General features: G+C 36.6%; 1 protein-coding gene across 6 annotated transcripts in view; it reads right to left on the bottom strand.

Annotated features, from left to right (window-relative positions):
- LOC139149048 (cyclin-dependent kinase-like 1) overlaps window positions 1-25774 on the bottom strand; it is a 47951-nt gene that overhangs the window by 2732 nt on the left and 19445 nt on the right. For 4 of the 6 annotated variants that reach the window (XM_070720567.1, XM_070720563.1, XM_070720566.1 and 1 more), the window contains 8 exons: window positions 23721-24351; window positions 13705-13829; window positions 12795-12867; window positions 12229-12319; window positions 5970-6167; window positions 4102-4184; window positions 1112-1168; window positions 68-202 (listed from right to left, as the gene is read on the bottom strand). In XM_070720567.1, coding sequence (XP_070576668.1) covers window positions 68-202; window positions 1112-1168; window positions 4102-4184; window positions 5970-6167; window positions 12229-12319; window positions 12795-12867; window positions 13705-13829; window positions 23721-23888 — 930 coding nt within the window. In that variant the 5' untranslated portion in view covers window positions 23889-24351. Of the gene's footprint in view, window positions 1-67; window positions 203-1111; window positions 1169-1457; window positions 4185-5969; window positions 6168-12228; window positions 12320-12794; window positions 12868-13704; window positions 13830-23720; window positions 24352-24486; window positions 24511-25774 lie in introns of those variants that run through there. The other 2 variants (XM_070720565.1, XR_011556069.1) reach the window with 2 other exon arrangements.

Raw genomic sequence — 25774 nt, 5'->3', positions numbered from 1 at the left:
CAAAGCTGGAACTGGGTCACAGAAACTTCAGTGAAAAGGTTGACAACATGGCCATAAGATGACATACCCTTGATCTGTCTCTTCTGTTCCTACGTTTCACTTCTTTCACTTCTTCTAAGTCCTCTCTGTAGAACTCAAAGTATCGATGGTCTATCAGCTCTTCACATGTCAGTCTAGCATGTGGATCCATTTGTAGACAGCCCTGTCAGGAGAAACAAGAAAAATTCACTGCCATGAGAAAATGTTGTAAATTTAGAGACAGAATTAACACTTTGAGCGCCAAAGTAGAGTTTTGTTGCCTCTATAAAATATACCTCATTCAATTTTTTTCAGATTTTTGCTAAAATTTTGCAGCCAATGAATTATTATATCCATATGGTCCAAAATTATAAAAAAATTGCAGAAAAAAATCATAAAAATTGGGAAAATATCACATTAAAATTTTGGTGGGAAAAATCACAGCACCTAAAGGGTTAAGTGAGACTAGTTATATGGTGGGAACACGTCAGCAAGCGTATTGGCTTGGTCATGAGGAAAGAGACCCATGGAGTACATGTGTACACAAAATAGAATACAGTTATATAGTGATCAGCTTTGAAAGATGACTGAAGCCATACATCTTGACAATGATACAGTGATGGTATGTCACATATTTTGCAGCATTGTAGGAGATTAAAACTCGAAAAATTTACTTGTTGAAACTCATAAAATTATCACAAGATGCTACTAAAATGGATTTTTATCGATGAGGGATGGTTAAAACTAAGGGACCACCTTTAAGATATATAAACAGCTGTAAGTTACAAGTACAGAGCATGGTGTTTTTCAATGTCAAGACACATTATCGCAAAGATACAATTAGGAGCCAGACCGCAAACTTGAAAGGTAACAAGGACAATAGAAACATATAATTGCATTGTGGTTGTTGTGGTCAGTCAAAGAATGAGTACTGTGAACTCATTAACAATACTTGGATTCCTGCGGGCAGTTTTGGCAATGCGTGGGAAATGCATGGCAATAACCCAGGTTACAAAACAACAGCACAGCAGTCTTCCTATTGTCTTTATAAAACTCAATGGTAACACTCTGGAGGCTTGGAACGGTCACTTACCTTCATAAAACTGAGAGCCTGAGGAGAAGTGACTGGAAATTTCACTTCCAAGGGTTCCTAAAGGGTGGACACAACAAGAAACAGTGTGCATTCATGTAGGTGTTACAATTCTTGTTTTTTTGTTCAATGAAAGAAGAGGATGATTGTTTCGTTGAAGCATCAAAAAGTACATCATTCATTCAATTGATATCTCTGTGTCTCTTAATCCTTGGTGTTTGAACTTCTCCAAGTGGAAGCTACTGAATGAAGCTTTCAGATACAATACTCCTTTGTGTCTATTTCTTTACGTTTTACAGATAATGCACAGATTTAAGCTGCCATGGACTTGGACATATAAGACACTAACCTTAGGCTACATTTAGAGAGAAAGCCGACAGAAAAACAGCATAATAACAAAACGAAACAGGTATTTGCAGTTAGTTTACAATTTAACTGTTTTCAAAATTGTTTCAGAGAGTGGATAACATAAGGTGCTCAATGATGAACATTAGCCTTTGAGAGATCCATGCATTATACAGCTTATACCACAGCTCTGACCAGTTTGTGCCGATTTACCTTGCCGTGTGCCGCTTTTGTTTAAACTTCCAGCACTTAAAGAAACATGCTTATCAAAATTTTATTTATCTTCAAACTGTGGCCGAAGTTGAGTCTTTCAATTTTCCTCTCGACTTTGTTTTGAAGGAAAAGAGATAACCAGGTAGGTGTCAAATAGAAGGAAGCTATTACGGTCAAAGTTGAATCTTATCAGAAAAGAGACATGATCGTCAGTTTAATTAATTGGCAAGTCAGGAGCAGATTTCTGCAAACACCAGTATCAACGGCCACAACTTTTATAGTATGTTTCTTCAATACTAGAAGCATAACCAGCCTTCTTTTTTTCAGTTAAACTAGAGCAAGCTTTACAGATGCTTTTTTTAAGGATATTGTTTATTTCAAGGCTTTGCAATTCATTACGAGAGATGCTACTTAAACGAATTACTAGGCATGCATGCAGTGTTGTTATGACAACCAATGATTTGTTGTGATTATCCCTTCACTAGGTTACGCATTCCCCGTTACAACTCATGCAAGCTTTTCTTATTGTGTTCGTGTTGCTACTTCTATCCCACAATGCATTTCTTTCAGCTAGAACTAGGTGTCCACTTTAGTAAACTATTTGAACTATTTGACTATCAGAATGTTGAGAGACTAAAACTTGAAGTAATGCATCTTTTTTATATATTTGTAGGTTGGATAGTTCTACCAAAATAGCAATTATCCTGGAAACACCATCCTGTAGAACAACTGTAGGGTCTTATTCTTTGCATTACTGTGTGACAAGAATCAACGCAGAGTAATTCGGAAAATTTGGGAAAATCCTCCTCTTTTACTTATGCTTGGGAGTGAAAAAGTCTGTTTTTAAGGTATCATAGCCATTGGAAAGCAAATTATAAAGTATGAAATGGGTATGGTTTCTGGAAAATCTTTTCTATTGGTGACATTTCAAAGATGGCACAAAGTTCCCCCATAAAGGCGACAAATAAAGAAATGGAAACCAAAAACAAAAGTTGAAAATTTGACAAGCAGTCATGCCTTATTGCTTATATTTGGTCAATGTTAGGTGTTGATATACCGTATCATTTAAAAGCATCGCTGATGAATAAAATATGACTGTAAAATTCCAATACTTTTTAATTAAACGATGTATTTTAAAAGCTATTTGAAATTTCTTGTTCATTATCACTGACACAGAAAACCAACATTCTTGTTTGGACACTGTCTTGCACCAAGAAGTCCCACTGCATTGAAGTTCTTCCCAGGCACAAACATTCAAAGTTTGATAAATTTTGATAGAGTCACTCCCAAGCCATAATTATCATGCAGGGTCTTTTCTAACAAGCTGGATTTGGTTCTTATTCTGGGATCAATCATTAAAGACAAAAAATGTCTAAATTATGAAGCAATTTAACACCAATTTGAAACCCTCATTTCACAAGCCTGAAAAACACCCTTCTCTTTATGAAATATATTCATCCGTATTTACCACAAGGGTGAATCTTTTGGCTGCACACCTTGTACTGTATAGTGGTTTCTGCATGAATATCAACACTTATTGTGAGTTCACGGTTCTGTCAAGATACAGCTGATGTTTCTCTAATCTGTATCAAAATCTCATCTATAGCACAAATGGTAACTACACTACTTGCAGGTGCTGTGTAAATATTATATTACCAACCTAAAGATAATTACACTAATCTGCTAAACTAAAGGTAGAGGTCTGAATGGAAATTCAAGATTAATTCACAGAATACATATGAAATGGATGGGTTGTTGGGAATTGTGACTGCACTTTGCCATTTTTTTTTCAAAACCAAGCCTGGGTACTAGTCAACAGTGTGTCTTCTCAAGTATTCAATGATCCACGGTGGACAGAATTTGAAAAAACGTTTCCGGGGAGCTCTGCATCCAAAAGTACATGTACAGGTAAAACAACAAGCACATTGAGTTCTTCTACATATACATGTAGGATATGCTGTACTGGTTTCAGAAGGCATACTGGTTGCAGAGGGTGGACAAGAGGAAATGGCACATAGACTTGGCATGTATATCTTAATTAGGTATGGTAATGTATAATGTATGATTAATATATATAAGTCATTTCAACACTTCTTTTTTTCCTCATCTTGATTTCCGTTATCCAAACAACCAATCACTTACAAAAAGATTAATTAAATCAACAGTTTCTGAGGCTGTTTTGTTGACAAAAATCTGATTACATCTCAAATCCAGATCAGGAGAGGGGCTTTGGCTTAACAATTGTGTCAATAACCTTACATCACATACAAATTGGTTTTGTTGCTTGTGTAATTGATAGGGTTTAATGAATGTGAGATTACAACAACCAGAACTGATATCAAGTGACTGCTGTAACCCAGCACAAAAACACAAATACAATGTACTTCTGTTCCTATTGAAATCAGATTCCCCATGTTGTGAGAGTGAAAACTTACCATGACATCGGGTTCAGGTATTGTCAAACCTTGGAAGAACTGATTCTGACTGAATATCTGCTGATGGCGAGCTATCAAGTCACCTGTAGGGCATGTCAAAATGTGGGAAAACAAGGAAAATGTCAGACACTACATGAAAATTTCACACTGAAAATGTTGTTCAGGAAACAATAACAGACTGAAGATTTTCAAATTGGAAGGGGCATTCAAAAAGAGACACACTCAGACCTTCCACTTTGTCAAAACATAACTGTAACCACAATTAAGTTAGAAGGTTAGATGTGAACCACTAGATTAGGGAGTTTACAAAAACTCTGGAATAATACCGAATGAGAAATTGGTTTGAAAAAATCCCAGGAAAAAGTTACATTACTGTCCATATCATGATAACATTGTGTTGATGTTTTACCTTTTTCAAGTGAGAAAAATTTCAAATTCAAACTCCTAACTACCCCCAGTGTCCGCTTTGTCTAATCACAATGAACTTGGTTAAAGTTGGACATACTGTTTTCTAAAGCTATCTGAAAATCTTAACTTGCAACGCTACAGTTCATTCAATGTAAACCATATTGATAATCTTATTTACTGAAATAAGGTTTAATTTAGCTTGAACATTTAACAAGGTTTTTCAACCTAAGGGGAAAAATACACTGACAAAACATATACTCAAACCAACACATGAATACAATGCATATCAATTTGTCAACATCTACTTTATGGCATCATTGCTTTAATACTCATTGACACCGCTGACTGGGGTTACAAGGCTTTGTTTTTTAGAATGATCACCATGGAGACAAGCCGTAACATCAGCATATGTTTGGGTTCACTGACCTCTGCACTAAAAATAGCCTTGGTTGTCTCAGATATACTTTTTTTTTCAGGTTTTCTTACCAGGGACATGTTTACACAGATGTCATTCAACAACTACATGCTGCAGGGTTGCTATGCTGTCTATCAGTACACGCTGACGATAATCAATTTTTAATGCTGGAAGACACATCCACACAAAAGGTCAGCAGAGGGTATATTGATAAGCAGTCTTTGAATCTCATGGCAAAGTTCTTGAAAATTCCTTTACTTGATATTTTTTTTCTTTTTACCTCAACAAAACTCAGAATCAAACGGTTACTTCACATCATTGAAACCAGCCACTGACCAATCATTTCAATAAAACGAATCAACAGGTGCAAAAATTACCTGACAAGTTTTTAGTCTGCATTCTGAAATCTCTACAGCCTTACACTAATCAGTTTCTGTTTCTATTTGCTCAGAAACAACATCAAATGCTAAAGAACAACCAAGACTGTATTATTACTATGAACACACCTAAACACACACATATGTACACACACCCACAAAATACATGAGGTTGTCTTTTGCCACATAGGCATTGCTATGGAATTTTAAAATACATGAACACGAGCAGACACTTCTAGAATACTGATTGCATCTAACGATAGATCAAATGAAAGCTTTTTACACAACAGTAAACAGCTGTTGCCAGTAAGTGCTCAAGTCAGTTTACTAGATTTCTGCTGTCCCTAATATCTGTCAAAAGTGTTGACTACCGCTTCGACACAATACTTGTCGGAACGAGTTGCAACCAAATCAAACTGCATCAATCGCCGATCTCCCATCAGTGTTTATCAGAAAAGTAATATCCAATTAAAAGATTTATGTCTGTTCAGTGTGATAAGAAGTTGTTTTTACATGTAACATTGCCTCTAAAATGTCAAGGATAATCAAACCTGCGACAGCTGATATTTTTCATAATTGGATTGTTTGGCATTTGACGATAACTCCTATGGTAATTAACAAAGATGGAATCTTGACAACAGCACACTTTTGTATCGTATTTTTCTCACCTAAGGTTTTCCTGATTAAATACAACTGGTCAACATCAGATTTTCCCGGCCACAATGCCAGACCAGTTAAGAGTTCTGCAAAAACACAGCCAATGGCCCACACATCAACGGGTGGACCATACTGCGTGTCTCCTACTAGCAGTTCAGGCGCTCTGTACCATCTTGTTGCAACGTAGTCTGTATAGTCATCACCAGGACCTGTGTAGATCAAAGTGAAAGGAAAAAGGTCAAGTATGAAAAAATTAAGACAGACTTAACAAATACATTCAAAATATATGTTATTCAAAATGTTTCCAACCAAGGCTGTTGTGCTTGCCATACACAATACTTCAAAATGCTGTCTGGAAGAAAATTTCAGGAATTTTGATTTAAAAATAGTAGTAGATATTTATAAAAAAGGTTGTAGTCATAACTAGAGGGTCGACACACATGAACAATTTAAACTTTTTTGTAATGGTGACAGATTGACACATGACTTTTCTCATATAATTCTGACAAATCAATGCTTTTTTTTTCAAAAAAAAATTCTCCATAAAATCACCAAACAGTTGTTTCTTTTTGTAAACAAGGCGTTGCTTCTTCATTTCAAACCCTACAGTTCAAGGATTGCTCGCGGCTATGTATTAACATTTTCATCACCAGTACAAGCTACCCAGAGCAAAGTACAATGCTGTTGTTTTGTTTCTGTCAGTTGCTGCCTTCCAGTACATTACATCACTGTTCTTTTTTGTTCACCTACACAGTGCATCTGTTTGATCTTGCTGGAGGACGCTAACTTTTAGGAGATAGGCCTCCAATCATTGCCAATACTTGGACAGTGGAAGGCGGTCCTCTCTTGTTGGATGTTTACCCACGCTCATTATGTCAATGTGTAAAATCATGTCTGTGTATGTCCAAGTCACATAAAAAACATCATAAAATGAAATGAATGGAAGCTAGATTTGTAGTTACACCGGTGACATGTTCGTACATCAAAACTTGACCACAAACAATCATTGTTCAGTGTCTGTCCTTGGCTCAAGCATGGAGCACCATGGTTACAGAAATGCCCTAAAGAGTACAAGACTTAAACAGTATATTTTTAGAATTTAAAATTAATGTTTGCCTTTCATCTTTATGAGAGTACAACTGACAGTCATAAAAAGTGAGCTCTTTATTTGTCATTTTTTTCAAGTCACAAAACTATCATCCTTAATAAAGGGTTCCCCTTGCCCTGTTGTGGTATACAACTGAACATCTTGAATAATGTATGAATACAGTTATAAGTCGGTGGTGGTGAAATGAACAAATAACTCCGAGATATGACACTTCAAGTGACCTATTGTGCCGATACAAACACACAGAAACATTAGCAAATCAGCATAGACAGGGTTCCAGGTGCCAGATCTCATTTCTTTACATTTCCATTTCACTCAAGGCCGACAACTGCTAAATTGAGGGCTGCCTACCTGCCGCTACGAGTGCACTGTGTGCACAGACGCGCACAAAAGAAAGACCTCCCTGGCCAAGTGATTTGAATAATATATAAATGGAAAGAGAAACAGCTAAGCTGTCTAATAATGCAGGATGGACATTAATCAAATCCCAGAGAATGGTTGATATGATCACCCACTTGGCTGTTTTGTGCGTCTGGCTTTCAATAGATGACATGCCTAGGCTCTAGCCGTTTTTGTTTGCAATTCTAAGTTTGACTGAAAACCACATTATGCCAATTTCCTGCTTGAAAATGAGCGATGATAACCTACCTCAGCGACAAACATGATTTCACTTTTAGATAACTGTTTTATATCCTTTTGATCTCAACTACAACTGTGTTGACATGACAACGGCATGTTACACAAATCAGAATATGGCTGCTAATACGAGCTGAGGCACACATTCACCTTTTACAGGTAAAATGGCAGAACCGATGATGTAGTATTTTTTTCTCCCTGCTATCATCATTCCATACTTTCACTATGGCATCAAATCTCGTGTGTGCTTTCATTTGGCGCCTGCACTGATATTTTGACAAAGAGTTGTCGTTGTCACAAACACAAAATTCACCATATGGCATTGCCAGGTGTAGTTTTAGTGAGACAATACAGGTATTCTATACCCTAGGGCGGTACTAAATTATCAGATTTCTGAAGCAAAAAAGCTCGAGAGTCTGATAAATGACTTCAAGGTAGCCACTTCAATTCCTGACATGGGATAAGCTTTGCTCTGTTGGACAATCTCACCGCACAAAACCTACTGTACCAACATTACATAAGCCCAACAACACTATTGTTTACTCACTGCCTGACATTTTTTCAGGGATGAAACTGCAAAGTCTAGGAAACTCCCTGGATTTGAACAACAGCGTGCACCATTTTCAAAGCTTACCTACTGGATCAATTCCAAATTGCTAATTTCAAAAAACAAATGCCTATTAGGAATTTCAATATTGCATTCATATAGTGACCCCTCATTAACTTGATAAATCACAACGTCTTGACCGAAAGGTTAACCTTTGTTTGTAGGGCTCCGTTATTTTGTTTTTTGCTCTCACCGCTGGGTAAGTACATGCTTTGTCTCACTTCTCCAGCTAATGCTCTAAGCTTTTATACAGAGTCAACCTGGGAGAACTAAGCCCTATTCACAAGATAACAGCCTTCCTTGGATCCTGAGTGTTTTCCCAAGTACACACGGAAATGAGGTGATCTTGGGAATGTACACTTTTTTCTTGAAATCTGGTCTTATCCTATTGTTGAGCTGTAATCCTTTCTTCACCACAATTTCAGCAAGCATCGCGTTGCGTACAGCAAACACGGATTTTCCCACCTGCTCACATTACAGTGTGACGGGTCGGTCACAAAGTGGTACGGCTAAGCCACATGGCTGAATTTATACCCAAGCATTAGTGGTCAGTACGGTTTTGACATAATAATTTACCACATAACTGTAAATTTTCTATATGGCAGTATGTACTATAAATTTTAGTTAAAGTGTATTTCTCCGACTGTTTTCCAATACTGCCTCTCACATACAAAGGTTTATCATACTTTTACTCCTGTCAATTGTTCTACATGATATGTGAGGGGAGTTTTTTCTTTCCTTTCACATTAGGGCTATTGGTTGAACAAAAGTGGTACAGATAAGATCTCGTAAAACTGTCCCACTTTGTCACTGAACAGGCTGTACTTTCAAAGGGCGGGCTTGCTTACAACTACATAAATACCTTCTTCCTTTTCAGATTTAGTACAGATCATGAACAAACAACGCTGATATAAAAGGAAAGATAAGCAATACACAAAGGGATGAATGATGAGTACGCCAAGTTCATTTCACATATCCAGAATGATGTGAGTTTTTTGTGCTCACTAAAGCTGACTACATTCAGTAGAAAACAAATTCAATAGTATAATGTACTGTCAGGTTTTAAAAGATTAAAATGGAATTCTGTTGATTTTCACATCTGAGTTTCATATCTCAGATTCAACATTTTAAGTGTTTTATTGGGGAAACTTCAGCACATTTGAATTGTTACAAACAGGAAAAGACAAAGCGTGTGTCTCTTTTGATCTTTCAGTAAGAAGCCAGGGAGGCCATTGCTGAGAGCACATTTTACTTTACACATCTTTGCTTCCACAAAAGTACTGTACATACTGACATACCATTCACAATTGATATTTACAAAGAGTGAACCAGGTCAGTTGGCAAATTGAATATTAAGTCAACTTGGCATGAAAAACTACCATGACCAAAGCCTATAACTGCAGCTTTGGCAGAGATAATCGATGATGTTCTACCTATGGAAAATGCGTCTAAATAAAAACAGTCAACCATGCAGTTGTTCAGAATAGAATACAACTCCTAAAGTATGGCAACTAGGCCAGGGCCTGATGTATCTATGCATTTTTCTACACGACAGAAAACTCCATGACAGGATATTTAATCTGTGATTTAAAAGCTTGCCATACTGACAAAGAAATACATGCTTCACCCTGATCTAGTGTGTTCAACTATGTCTGGGTTGCGTTCATTTTGATTGCTTAAATGGTAAACGCTTTCAAATCATACACACATGCATTGGCCGACAGTGGCCACAGTTAATCACACAATGGCATTCCCTTCTTCAACTTTGTCAAAGTTTGATTGAATTTTCACTACAAACAATGACAATCAACACCGAAGAAATACAAAGTGAAGCATAAAATCTTTGAGTTGATTAATTGTGCTTCTACGGCTATGTGTTTCCTGACACTGAAATCCAATAGCTATTGGGTTTGTAAGTCAGTGGCTGTGCGATGACATGAATGAAAACGTCAGCTTTTATGTTGAAAATGTCCCTTCCTAGAAACCGTCACATACGCTTGGTAACAAAAACTGGCACAGAAATCCCCCTGGATCAGACAGTCACAAACCTTTTTTGATTTACGATGATTTGCTGCACTACGGCCACTTCTGAATGGTTGATAAGGGCATTATGTGTACCCCCTCACATTCCCTTGTTCTAGAGTGCAGCAATAAAATTCCTGAGTTCAACACAGTCACATGTAAATTCACACTAAGTATCAAATGGACTCTTTAAAGCTTGTTAGCAGAATGAAAATTACTTTAGTGGTGAACTGAAGAGAAGCCAGAATGCTCGGTTTGTTGTCTTAATATGGAAATGTTGAATGCAACAATACAACTACACCAAGCTGTTATACGTGATATTTGACAAAATGCATGCTAAATGGCTCTAATGGCACAACGCAGAAAATTAGATTCGCCATTGCCTTTTCAGGTTTTTCCCCCTGAACACTTCAAACTAATTCACCCACCACTATGCTTGAATTATACAGCACGGAATATTTTTACATTAAGAGAGAAATTTCACTGAAAATTCAATTTGGCCACGGTGAACAAACAAAGGCATCACTTTTCATCTTCAGGGTATAGGGGAAAAGTTATTTTTAAACGACACCATTATCCCTATGAGTAAAACAGAGTTTAGCGCGGTGATGTATTGGAAATTACACTAGTCCTTCCAATCACTTCACTTATCTTTGCAGTAAACGCTGTTTTTTAATCAATGAAATAATCGCAATGGAGCCTGTCAGCAAATTTGATAGAAAAAAACGCAGATCACGTTCCTGTGCACCTTGATAATGTACATTTTCTCTATTGCGTGTGACAAAGGCAGGCTTAGCAACTAAAATGTTGAGTGATATATCGGCGAAGACGAAGTAAATAACTGACATAGATAGATACAAAAAAAATTTGACAACTCTAGACAATTGCCATGCATTATTAATAGTCACTTTAACTGTAATTGCCAATAAATTTCAAAACTATGGGATTATTTCTTTGCCACCTTTCAATACCATAAAGGTCTCCAATTAATCAAATGAGAATATTTTATGTTGAACCATTGCTAGTCAAATGTCAGCAACTCATAAAATACCTACGAATGAAGGTTTGTCACAAAATAGAACATTCTCTATTAAACATGAAGGTGACAGAAGTGCCCTTCAACCCAACTTTTGGGGCTCACAAGAAAATTGTGAAATCTGTCAGTGACATGTATTTTCACATTTATCTACACGTAGATTCAAGATAGCTCAGACACAGTCATCATCCTCAGAGTCTTGACTTCCATTTGTTTTATTTGTTCATGCGAAGAGTTATTTATGAGCAGGGCTTAATGTATTATTGCTGTGTTGTGGGTCACCAGAGTGTAACTTTCATCCCACAGATGAGAACAAAACATGAATAATGTAATGGTTTCATTACCTCCGGCATTCATATCATGGATTAATCAATACAGTACTGGCCTAGCGGAAAAACACTGCAGCCGGGGTTGTTGTTAAGAGATCAGATGTCCAGTGTTTACATACATTAATATTGCACAACACAACAAGAACAATGTGTCAGACCTGGTCCTCATTAATGTAAGAATATGCCCTGAAATTCAGTCTGCAAAACCGGTTCTGCAACTAACCTACAAGTTGCAACAGTAACATGAACTGGTATTATGCATTTACGCGGAGTCTTTTTATGTACGAAACCATCTTCCATACAACGCTTTGAGTTTTGAACATTCTAATCTTTGAATCATCATCAGGTTTGGGATTCACAAAAATGAAGAAAAATACCATATAGTGCAGAATAGTGTACATGAGTATTTTCCCTTGACTCGTTATCTCCAGGTATGCATTCTGAAACAAAAAGCCATTCACATACTTTGCATAAATGAACAAATCTATTGTGCTTGGTTATTTGGATGAAAAATATGAGTGTGAGCACTTACTGAGTATTCTTGCAAAGCCAAAGTCACAGAGTTTAACTTGACCTGACTTGGTTATGAGGATGTTTTCTGGTTTGACATCACGATGGATGCACTGCAAACAAGACAAATATAATTAAGGTTATGTTGTATTCCAGAAAAAAAAATTTACACTAGTTCATGCTGGACACAAAAATTCTGTGAATCCTTGATGTTTATATGGCATTTATGTCTTCCTCATCAGAATACTGTACATTTTGATGAATTGGTGCAGAATACACTGTGTGCTATTCCCTTACATAACTGTTGCATCAAGTTATCCACGAGGGAAAAATGAACTTCAGCACACCTGGGTTCTTGACTACTGAGAAAATACAAGCAGCAGCTTTACATACAACTTTTGATATCATATGGCATTGTACATACAAAGTCACTCTTCTGAAGATTCAGTTCTTGGGATGTAATGATCAGGAAAATGTTTTTAATTTGACGACTAGCACAGACTTCGAGATGGCAACAGCCAGACAAAAGTGTGGAAGTTCAAAGCAGAAACACTGGGCATAAAAGGATATCATAATGTTTGAACTTACATTGTGCTGATGGCAGAAATTTACAGCATGTAGAGTCTGCCAAATGATTCGTTTTGTGTCTGGCTCCGGAACACTACAGAAGATATACGATAAAAGATAAGTTTTTTATTGCAGTTTTTATGTCTGTTTAGTATCTGTACCATGTCTGAACTTTTGCACACAGTACTCTGTCCCATACAGTACGCTTTATAAAAAGATGATCTGTTTTGGAACCGTTGGCAAAGCAATGTTTGAAATCATGTGAGGATTTGTTTGACAAGTTTGCTCTCAGTATTACTGATCTCAACCTGTTGAGAGTACGGCGATTGACACAATCTGTACTCCTCATTTTGATTGACATTAGTAACCATTAATACGATTGCTCTTTGAATATTGTTTTGAAACATCAGCCAGAACTTGAAATCAGCATGGCTACAACACAAGAGTTAATCAAACATAAAATATTCATCCATTTGTACTTCCATGAAATGGACAAGCAGTAAATTTATATCAACCTAACAATGGTGAATGTTCAGTTGCAAAGTTTTGAATTCATTTACTATGCATAGGAAATGATATATACATATTAAAATCACTTATATCAGAATATTGCACAAAAATAACGGAGTCAATTATGCTTTTACTTTAGACCGCACAGTATCTAGGTTCTAAACATCTAACTTACATCAACACAGTGAACATACATTTCCATATTTGCCATTGTAACATTCTCTTTTCATTATAATGAAGCACACATAATACATGAATACGTGAAATTTGAATCAAATCCAGCACTATGTTTGCACACAGTCCCTCTATCCACAAAGGGACTGTGGTTTGCAAAACAAAGTTTCTGCCTCAGAATTAGAAAGAAAGTAATTTTACTTTTCAGTGTAACAATCATCAAGATAGTCATACATGAAACACTTACCCTCTAGGATGATGTTTTTCAAGTTCATTCAAGACTGTTCGATCACAGTATTCAAATACTAGATGAAGTTTTCTTTTCCTTCTAAAGACTTCCAATAAATTAACCAAATTTGAGTGTTTCAGTTGCTGAAAGGGGGAAAAAAGCAATATGTAAGAAATTTTGTTTAAACCGTTTCATTAACTCAACATATCACATTTTCATACCAATATTTCAATGCAGTTTTCAAGGGCACTACAAATCCTTGTTAAAAACGTACCGGTACATACAAAATAAATTTTTTCTGTATTCAACTCCTTAGTGAATGATCAAATACACATAAACAAAAGATATCTGAGTCATGACAGAACCATTCCCTTTGTAATTAAAGATGATTAAAACATATTTTTCAGTTTCTGAGATCACCATGGCCAGCAAGAATAAATAAAATGAAGACGGAGAAGCCGTTGCTAGGTAACAAATCAACTGTGTTGCTTAGTATTACATTTATTTAGTAATAGCTATAGGGCTTCTAAACACTTATTCATTATAAATGTATGCTTCCTGAATATTTTTCTAAAAATTCAAGTCATGAGAAAATTACACATTCTTTCCATATGGACTTGGGAAGTGAAGCAAATCTATACAGGGAAAAGCTGATGCAGGATACTTCATGAAAGTATTGAATTACTTGTAGCATTACGATCTGACAGCATTTGCATTGTTACAAACACTTCACACTCACACGGTTTTATATTCCCTGAGTTTAAGTGCAAAAATAAGCCATCAAGAGAAGTCGTGAGAAAAAAATCAATGGTGGCTAAAAATGCATTTGATGAACTTGGTGAAAATCAATACACTTTATTGTTACGGAGAACTGTCAGAAAGGCCAAGGAATACAACATGAAAAAGGTTATCACATTTTGAATACATGTCCATTACGACAAATTTGACTAATAACTGTTTCATGTACAAAGGCTAAAAGAGCAACACGAAAGACTTGCCCAGCATTCTTTCACTAATGCTAAATAACACCAGCATCATGTTACTGGCAGTATCAGTGTTATTGGGCAGTTGCTGTGAGAAACTCAAGTGCTTTACTGAGAGCTGACAACAATGGCATGTAACCAGCAACCCAGGAGTTAGCCTCCCCTAAAAAATTATGCCTCCGATCATCATAAACAAGCTAGGTCAAAGATATGTTGGAAGAGACTTATCAAACACAAACATGGTGGTATCAATCAGACAGCTGAATGTCCAATTCAAAACACTGGAACAATCAATAAGGCACACTTCTAAATCACACGGGGAAATTTGTCAAAAAAGACGTAGCTGATAACCTTATGCAAAATTGTCAAAAATCTTTAATACGCATTTGTCATTTACTACTGCCTCCTGTCTATTCCTAACACCTGCATGCTGATACTTACGATAAACTGGAATTGTTTGTTTACACGATGGTCATGGTAAAAATGCTATTTTATTTGAAACTGCACAGAGCAATGATCTGGGGCTTCACAGATTCATTAGCTGTGCCTAGCTACAACAAACATAGAAATACCTCAACATCCAAAAGAGTGACTATCACAGCTGGTGGGACCCCCTCTTCTACTAAATCCATACATTATTGAAGCTTTTGGGCATGATACCAGTGTAATCTCTACGTACACAGACTTGCCAATGTTGGACATACCAATGTCATGTTCACGCCCAAGTCACTTGGTCATGAAAATTCACCACTTCAGGTGACAAGTTGCTGAGCGAAGTTCAAGTATAACCATAATTCACAACGCTTGCGTACCCCTCAGTTGCACCTGTTTCATTACATCAGCAAGATCTTCACTATATCAAACTTTTCTTCAGAAATTCACTCCACTGAGAATTCCACCAAAATTTATCACACGTGGCCCCAAAAATATGATGAAATGACAACATGGCAACCCGTGTATCAAAACATCCACAAAGATAAACACGCCCAGATTCGTCTCTCACCAAAAGTCAATCCACACCAGATGTAAAAAACAAAAAGGGTATTTTCCAAAGAGGACTTAAATGCAACACACTAAAAAATATTTAGACCAACCATATGTGAAGTGTAAATGAACACCATGGTAAACAAGATATTCACTAAACCTAAGTAAGCTACTGACAACTTTAGTGACCCAGTTTTAAGGTGGCTACAGAAATATTTTGTCCAGTCTACTCGTCCTGATCATAAGCAAAGAGCTTTTGTTTCAACTTACTTATTATTAGCGTGTATGAGAAACCCGCTCGATAGGACCACTATAGTAGCAATGATATGTATATCAGTATTAATAATTATTATTGTCTTGTCATAACTCTGTCAATTTCTGAGCAGTCAGTCAGTAAACTATTGCAAAGTGATGCTCTGTAAGAACAAAGGATATGGCTAGCTTTGTCTTGAATTTAAAGAAACCATTTTAAGATGATGTTCTGACGTTGAAATGACACATTTGTAAAGTAAAGTCAATGACTTTGTGTAAGTTTACTCAATAAATAAATGATTGCTGTCAATTTGCAATCGGAATTAATAATCTATCAAGTGCTTTTCTTTTAATTGCACTTCATTTCCCATTAATGTGCTGCTCTTATGAATTATTAAAATAATGAAATGACAGCACGCTTTAGAAGGATAAATAAGTTCAAAAGGGAAATGCTTTCTCAATCAATAAATTATTTAATGATAGTAGGTATACGTGTAATTTCCATGCTATGATTTGAGACATAAAGACGATTTGTTTCAACAGTGAATGTAAAGTGTGTACACAAGCATGGTCAGCATTAACAAGACATTTCATTTCATTGTACAGTTTCTTGATTAGTAAATCACATGGAAATATCATTATGATAAATGCAGTCCTCAAGAAATTGGTAATTAAATTTTGATTATCAGACACACAAAAATAATGAATATTTGTGTGTTACTGTTAATGCATACATAATCACCTTATACTATATGACTGTTTGTAGTAACATAATAAGTTGTCCATTACGATTACAGATAAGGGTAATATTTTGGATAAAAACATTTCAACAAGATGATGTGTCACCACCAAAGGGGCACTGAACATTCAAAAACCTCTTGCTGGTCTTTAATTTGAAAGTTCTTGAATTCAAGGCTGACAGTTTTGACAGATAAAAACAAAGTCACTGGTAGTTTTAGAGTTGTTTTTCCTGAGATTTTGTTTTTCACATTGTTTGTGAGCTATCTTTGGGATGACCCATGACCTTATGTATGACCTGACTCTGTTCTGACGTATGCCAATTCAAAAGCAGGCAACAGCCGACTCGAGAAACAACATCATGACCGAAAATATCAATACATGAATATCTATTTTCTTGTGACAGCAAAACTGATGGCAACAAGACTGCGAGCACAAATGTTTGGTTCAAACACAATGAGAATGGCAGATATGCCATAAAATAACACAACATTTTACACCTAATTAGTATTTCTAAAGGCCAATAGTTACTAAGTATTACATTACATGATAAATATTTCATTTGAACTGAAATGGAACACCCACTTAGCTGAGACTGATGTATGGCTTTGCTAATACTGTAATTTCTCATGGGACAGATAAAATGCAATGTTATCAGATGTGATCAAGATGAAACATGATAAAAACATGTAGAATGACCTTTGAAGTTGGCATAGCAACATCAAACAGCATGAACATTTTTGCATACCGAGTCAACTATGAACCTGAGACAGATTAATACTAGTTAGACTTCACCCGAGAGAGAACATCTCACAAGAGATGCCACTGTGGTCAGAAATCACTTTGGTAGCAAATTTGAGAACAATCACTCAATTACAAACACCACACACAGCTCTAAAGTTGTAAAAGCGCTTCTTATCTCACTATTAGTCCTATCATATATGTCATACACAACAAGCACACACATAGGAGGACTCGGATGAGTTCTTCTACCAGTCATTTAGGCACCTTCTAGGCTTGTAACTGGGAGAGCAACAAGATAAGGTTAATCCCATGCAAAAGTACCAGTTACCATCCAAAAAGAATAAACAATACTTTATAATACCTGCTTCCTTTGATCGCTAAATTGCCAGTGACTTCCCTGCTCCTTGAGAACAATCCCATTGTACAAAGAAAATCAATAATGATCAAGATTTTTCATTCTAACAGTACCTGCGTTCAATTTTCAAGTTATCTTGAGCAGCAATCACTCAATGTGGGAACACATGAATTATTGTACTATAATGGATACTGGTAAACATCTACCACTGCGGCCATCAATGGTCAAAATTGATTCCATATATCTATTGATTTTCTTATCAGAGACAAACCTCCATGGTCATGCGAGCCTACTTGTCCATCCAATTCATCAAATCTTATCTTTTTTCAGAGGATCAAAGTCATGTCAGTCACCTCATAGGGCAAGACATGACACATATATTTTCCTAACATCTTTTAATGTAAGGTGAAAAGAAAGAACTGGACATAAGAAGGTTTATCATTCTGTATTGATGGTAACAAAAAGCAACTATTCAACCATCTTCTATTTATAGAATGGCCCATACTTTGATTTGATGGGTACTGCACATCCAGAGTTACACAAAGGGTGATAAAAACATTTGAATACCACCAAATACTATTGTCCCCATGGCTTTTAAATAGTTGAGGTAAGAAAATAGATTCAACTTCAAGATTTTGCAGCCGTTATTTCACAGAACGACTGTACACTACATGGTAGCACTGGCGGACACTTTCACAGATAGGAGGGTTACAAAAGAACTATGAGAAGCCACACAGAAATAGCATTATGTGGATCACATGATTTGTTTGATATGATCACTTTACCTCAAGAAACTGACCAATGAAGCCTGAAAACTACTCATTTTATTGAAATGTATCATACTCCCTCAACCCCAGCATATCAGCTTGACCACCATTCAAAACATAAGCACATTGGAAAAAAATCTGTTTCTGGAACGCATCAGTTGTAAACTTTCAATTATAGGTTCATCCCTTTTCCCCTTGAAAACAACATTTTTAACTTGTTTTCCTGGCACAGGTTGAAATACAATCTATTAGCCTTGTTAACATAATACACTGTGTAGTGGATGCAACGTTATTGTTGAAAGATGAACTCTAATCCGGACTAAAATTCAGTCGTCAATGAATCATTGATAACACTGGACAATACATGCACATACACAGTCCAAAGTGTGGCATTTTGACATCAGTTTTTGGAAGAAGAACAAAGAAACTGTATTTCAAAGACAGAAAAAGTACTTTAAAATACATCAAAACTTACTACTAATGGAGCTTTATGTCAACTTAAACAAAATAAGTCAGTTTTTAACTTTGGGGAGATTTTTTCTCACGGCATGCTGGTAAATATACGTGTACACAAATGAATGTTAAGGATGACTGTTTACATGCTTTAAGACTTCAATTGAAAACAGAGCAAACTGACTGCACACATTGTTATCAAACTAGGATCTGCAGTTTCCTGTAGTAGATTATCTGGAATGTGGAACTCTCTCTCAGTCAACCTTTGTTTGCGTTTACCAGAAAACTATGGAGATTTGAATCAACTGTGTATAAATTAAGAAGTGATCATTTCACACAAAAAATTTAAACCCTGATTAGTTTTGGAGAAGCTCTTTCAAATATTCACAAATCTCAATTTTCATTGATTTACTGTCAAAATCAGGTAAGCAATCCATGGTCGCCAATGCCATAATTTGAAATTTTGCATGAGAAATTGGGGTAATAGTTGATATACGTTATGGCGTGACCTCATAACCCACTCTACTGTCAGTGTATGCACAGAAGCAATGACGTTGATAGTGAGCACAGCAAAGAGGCAACGAATTTTAAATTGAAAACGTACTAAAATTACAAATAGGTGTGCTGAGGACAATAAAAAGATGACAACTACATATGAAGCCTCGGCAACTGGAACACACATATCCAACTGTATAAACTGACTGTATTTGTACTGTGGTGTGCAAAAACTTGGTCAGATACTGGTGAAGAATGTACAACTGTTGCAAAATACAGATTTAAAAACTGCAGGTATACATCACTGATTGTTTTTTATTCAGGTAATAATTTGTCACTATCACTGAAATGTTCACCACAGTACATACATGTAACATGTCTGTAAACTATTACTTTAGGGGGAAATGAGAAAGTGCAACAACTTTGACGCATGCATTTTTTGGCTTTTAAACAGAGTGATGACAGAACATTTGAACTTGCAAATACCTGAATTCTGGTAAAAAAGGCTCTTTGGTATAATGTTAATATTTTTCTTGTGATTGAGGACGCACACATACGTGTCTTCCATGACAATAACAAAGGATTGTACAAACAGTTCTATGGGCATCATTTCTTCTGAACAGAGAGAACAGTTACCTTGGCTAGTCTTTACGGACCACCAGATTTCTTGAAGTTTTACCGCCGGGCAAACAAAAGGTTCAAGTGTAATGATGTGGAAGGCTGAACACTGAGGTGTGTGAATATCATCCTTTGTAGTGATGAAAAGAGCCAACACTGGGACCAGCAGTGTATGTTTTCTGGCTGCTTGGCTGGGAGGTGAGTATGCGAGTACAGCAGCGCACAAAACATGCAATTGTCCAGTTTCTCTATTCAGTTGGCATTTCACCACATCTTTCATGCATTCAGAGCCTATAGCAAGGTCACAAGTACCCTAATAGATTTTGTCCTTTGGTTGTCATTGTAACACTCATCCCAATGTGTATGTCATTTATTCAGCTTTCCTTGCCTGACTGACAAATGTTTGGGGAACACTAACAAAGACAAACATTCACATTTTATACCGAAAAATTTAAAGGTCATGGTGTTGATACTAACATTCTACAAGGAACTGTAAAAAACTTTCAGCCTTTACCTGCTGAAATTGTCATCCACTATCCTGTCAAGTCAGTAAAATGCAATGTTGAACCCTAAACCTGTTTTCATCTAATTGGCAAATCTCGTACACTAGACTTAGCAGTTTGAGATCTCGTAAGAGTTTCATCTAAACCACAGTGGAGGGGCCGTGTCTAAACATGGTGCATCTCACTGAGTCTGTACTACATGTATGCTGGCTATTACATATACATAGACATATACTGATTTTCACTGATTTGGCAAGATAATGGCCCCTGAATGCAAGTTTCTGGGCACCTTGAAAATCAATGCAATGTCCATTGATTTGGTGGGAAGAAAGTTACCAAGAAGTAAAACTTGGTCTATTTATAGAAATTATCCCACTGGGTGGATCGTTCTCAAGCTTGCTATCATGAAATCATTCAGAGATTCAACCCTCCCTCCAATACCCCTTGACCTAAGGTACAATTCAAGACATCATTCTCTGTGCTAAATAAAGGAACCTTACCATGTGTAAATTACAACACTACTAATTATTTTATCATACTAAGCATACATGTATCAACTTTATGTCAGGGAACAGGACAAAAAATGAATAAAATTATTACTGAATTTCAAAGATCTCTGAGCGAGTCTAATGTATGAATGAAAAAAAACCCATAATATCTTAAAATAAAATAAAAAATACTGTACCTACAAAAGACAATATTATTGGTACTTACAATTCCATTAAGATATAATCTGCATGTAACTGTACATCAACACAAGAATCAATTCAAAACCTATACACAGTCAATGTCAAGAAAATGTAACAGATCACAAGCTCTATGTATATTTCACAAGCATGAATTTTATGCTTTCATTGAATATTGAAACACGAATGAAATCACAGAAACAGTGATATATAGCCTATTTCGGTGTTAACTTTTACACTTTGTTTCTAATATTGCTTGCCATTGGTAGATTGTTACAGGATATTAACAAATACTACACAAAATGTTTTACAAACCAATAATTGCTTGGTTTTTGGAATGTCAATATCACGGTCTTATCAGATGGCATGTCTAATTTCTGAAATCTTGTAATGGGCATTTGTCACTGCATGCCATATAAAGGCTAATGTAACATACATATCCCTGGGGACAGTAGTTTTTATTCTTGTCTCTGAGGATCTCTAAGTCCTTGGCAGTAAAGTGAAGCAACTTCAATAAATGTTAAAATGTTTGTCATGGAGATTAGTGATTTAGCAAGTGTATACCTGTACGTCATCATGATGTTGATATTTGCTGTCACACTACAATTGTGCCCACTGTGAAGGAGCCAGCAATAGGGGTGTTAAAATTTCTGTAGGATAACTTTGTGAGGGTGTTTTTTTGTTGTAGAGAAAGGGCAGTCCACGCAGTACAGATGTTAGAAAATGAGTCACACATACAAGGCATGTACTTTTCACACATACTTTTCATGTTATTTCACAATTTTACACATCCTTGTGAAAATTACTAAGAGACTATAACCAGAGGGTAAGACTACATGGTCCAATTGTTTTACAGGGTACTCCACCCATTTGTGGCTATCTGTAAAGATAACAATGTCCACATTTGTTTCTCACTCGTCAAACAAAACACTGTACACACTACTTTCAGTACATCCTTCTTAGTATTTTGAGCATGATTACAAACGGGGAAAAGTCATAAACACAGACTGTCAGTAATTCTTGCTTTTGACTCAAGTCAAACAGTTGTAGTGTGGTTTCATTTATGGAGGGATTAGACCAACTCAACATTCCTTTGGCCATTTTATCCATATTGATTTTCATGCATGTAGCAAAACGTTGATCAATGCTGCACCATTGTACGCACCACAGCTGCCTCTTATAATCTCATTTTGTTTAGTACCAATACTCACTCCAAGACTGTGAATTACTTCAACTACGATGGGAGTTTTACACACTTCCACGTATTTGTTCTCATGAGAAAAATAAACTGCTTTAATAGATTTGAGGTCACATCCAAAATTTGACAGAGAAGTTGCAAAACAAGAGAGGCTTAACGCTTCAACGACAGGCTCTATTCAAAAAAGATATTCAAAATTTCAATACATTAACATTTGTTGACATTTTATCCGTTGTGAAAGATCTAAACACAGTGTCTGTTTTGACCAGTAGAAAACAGTCAAGAAGACTTTTGAAGAACATTTGCTTAAAATGCAGCGTAAAAACTATAGCAAAACTGACATTGGTTCCACAAATAGAAATTTAGAAAATATGTGACAGGCATTAAACCCATTAACTTGATATGCGAAAAGTAGGGATGTGGAATTTGACAGAAATTTCAAAGGTAAACGCTGACCAGTTGTGGAGAATGTTTTAAAACACAATCCGATGACAATAGCACTTTTTTCAAGTCCACACTGTCAGGCCGTGAACAATTCAAAAAATGATAATGGTACACCGCAATGACTTTTAAAAATCTTGTTAACACTTTGGATTTGGTCGAGCCATTTCAGCAATTTTCACGGTAACGATATGTTACAAAAAAATATTTAGTACGAAAGATAGATGGCATGCATGCTAGCGAATCGAAGCGCCTAACGATTATCATTGAACAGAAATCACGATAGATTGCCGTAAGATACAACACAGAAATTATTGATAAGAAATGACACTATTACTCAATAACAATACAGACAACCCAAACCATACTTCACAAATACAAATTACACCATACATGATTTGATAACCTAATTTCATTATAATATACCGCAGTCTAGATACCAGGTCGATATCTATTACGCAAGTCAAGTCCAGTTTTATTATATGTTACTCCACCAAGTTTTACGACTGTGCTTGTTTTAGTAACAAACAAAACAGGGTTTTCCGAGGTCCGAGTCTGGGCAGGCGAACAGTGTTCAACCGATGAACATGGAAAGATAACGCTACCTACACGCAATATGACAAAATACACGCAGTTGTAAAATATTCTGAAGGAAACTTGAGAGCGAGCAGTGGTCTGCAATGCACCCATCGCAGGTCTAGGCATTGCGCCCAGTTGTTGAACAAACCACGCGGTGAGCGTTGAAAACACTGCAAGTCACCACCCTCTATGTTTGCTATGTGGATGGAATAGTTTATTAAAAAACACACTCACTCACCTTTAGCATTCTAATTTCTCTAAGAGCTATCTTCTTTATAAGGGGGTCGTCTTCGCTTTCAACAAATCGCTTTATGGCAACAACCTGCCCAGTGTCCTTATTCTTGCATTTGAAAACCACTCCATACGACCCCTCTCCGATTTTCCCGAGTTTTTCATATTTGTCCATGGTTGCGTTCTGTGACTTGCCTCTTGTAAATATCTTAATATAACGGTAATCTCGGAATTTGTGTTGACACTGTCGTATGATCGCTGACTTCTGGGTCGCACACGATCACCTCATACAAAGCGCGGTTGTAGTGATTGTGCTGGATTTACAAATGGCGGACAGGACAGACAGAACTCGTTGATCATCAACATAAATGCACTCCTTGCCTCTCCAACATCGTGTGTGACCACATGCAAACTAAGAGTTTCGAAACAACAAGATTATAACCTTAGTAAACTGAGGTGTCCAGAAGAGGTTTCAGTGGCGATCAAGAACGAATACAGAGTGTAGAATCTTGACAGCTACACGACGTCTTCCTATCCACTGTATCCGCCAACTTTGGTCCACCGTACGCACTCGGAGGTCTGCAAAATGGGGCAACAGCGCGTTAATAACCACTACCAAGCCGATATTATGACTCCACCTGAAAGGCAGAAACCATAAGAAACGTTCAATATTCAGTCGGTTGATGACACACGCTCGGCAACTATGTTATCTACCCCGATTACCGATCATATTCTTTCGGTTGATTCAACTTCCCCCGTATATTTTTCAGTACCTTTACTGCTGAGATCAACATGTCGTCATGCGCACTATAATATCAATGCGCGTAGCCGAGAATGTACATTTCGTCGTTTTAGATGAACAGTTAGCCATACCAATGTCATGTCTGTGACAATAGTAAACGTTAAATTCAACTATACGTTCAAAATCTTATGTATATGATGAAATAAGCTTTCTATCAGAATTCAACGGGAACTATTTTGCGTCGGTAGTATATATACAGAGTCGACTCCATTTAGCGAGCTGTGCTAAGGGGCTTGTTGTCATTCAGATTATTTCTATGGAGACAAGTACACACGTGATCACATGTGTTTCGGCCCGCTATAAATTGATCCTCAAATACAATAGACCTTGAAGTTTATCCTAAATATAAACACCATTTTGCGGTCAAATTTGTCAAGTGTTATCTGCATAACATTTGCTTAAGCCCAACAGTTAAATGGAAAAGGAAATAAATTCCCTTGAGGCATTTCTCACGCATAATGCACTTATTTCTTTCGCATGAAGGTATGGCAAAACGTAGCAGGACTCTTAAATTTTAAAAATAGTGAGTTTGACTTCGAGAGTTTAATATAAAAGTACCAATAAAGTGAACGTCTGACGATACTATAAGACAAACGCAAATAGCGTGATTTTAGCTCTCCAGTGATGGGCCGCATTAAAAAGCTCAACAATGTAAACTGTACCACTGGCTTTGTATCTTCCTGCGCCAGAGCGAGGTAAGCGCGGGAGAGAAAGACTGAAATAACAAGGCACATACTACAAATTCCATGGCCTGTGCTCTGAAATTACCACAACAAATTTTTACATGATTTGGCATTTTGAAAACCACATTTCTCGTTTCATGATTAGTCACTCCGGTGTCTTTTGAAAAATTGAAAAGAATACTATGTATTCCTTGTATATACTAGTAATAATACGTGCCAATGATATAGCGGCGTGACACCAAACTTGCCAAAATATATTTGACTTATGCTATGTTTGAGCTCATATGCGTAATCATGACACAGAGAAATCAACGACGCCTGGTAACTTTGCCTCTTAAAGTCCAGTGCCTTTTCGGAAAACTGACATTATCCAACGTTTTATCCGAGTGTGTGATTCAACAGAGATACAAGCAATTTGACCAACAGTTCACTTTACAGGATAGTACACCCAATGTTGACAAGCTGAATAGTGGGTGCTTCGAATATGTTTTGGGGAGTAGAACTTGCGGTTGCCATACAAAAGGGAAAAAATGTATATCATCATAAGTTACCTCTGATGCCCCTTTACCAAGGTAC

The sequence above is a fragment of the Ptychodera flava genome, chromosome 14 (genome assembly GCF_041260155.1).
Source record: "Ptychodera flava strain L36383 chromosome 14, AS_Pfla_20210202, whole genome shotgun sequence".
NCBI lineage: Eukaryota > Metazoa > Hemichordata > Enteropneusta > Ptychoderidae > Ptychodera > Ptychodera flava.
Note: the sequence above shows the minus strand (reverse complement) of the source record. Positions and strands in the feature narration are given on the sequence as shown.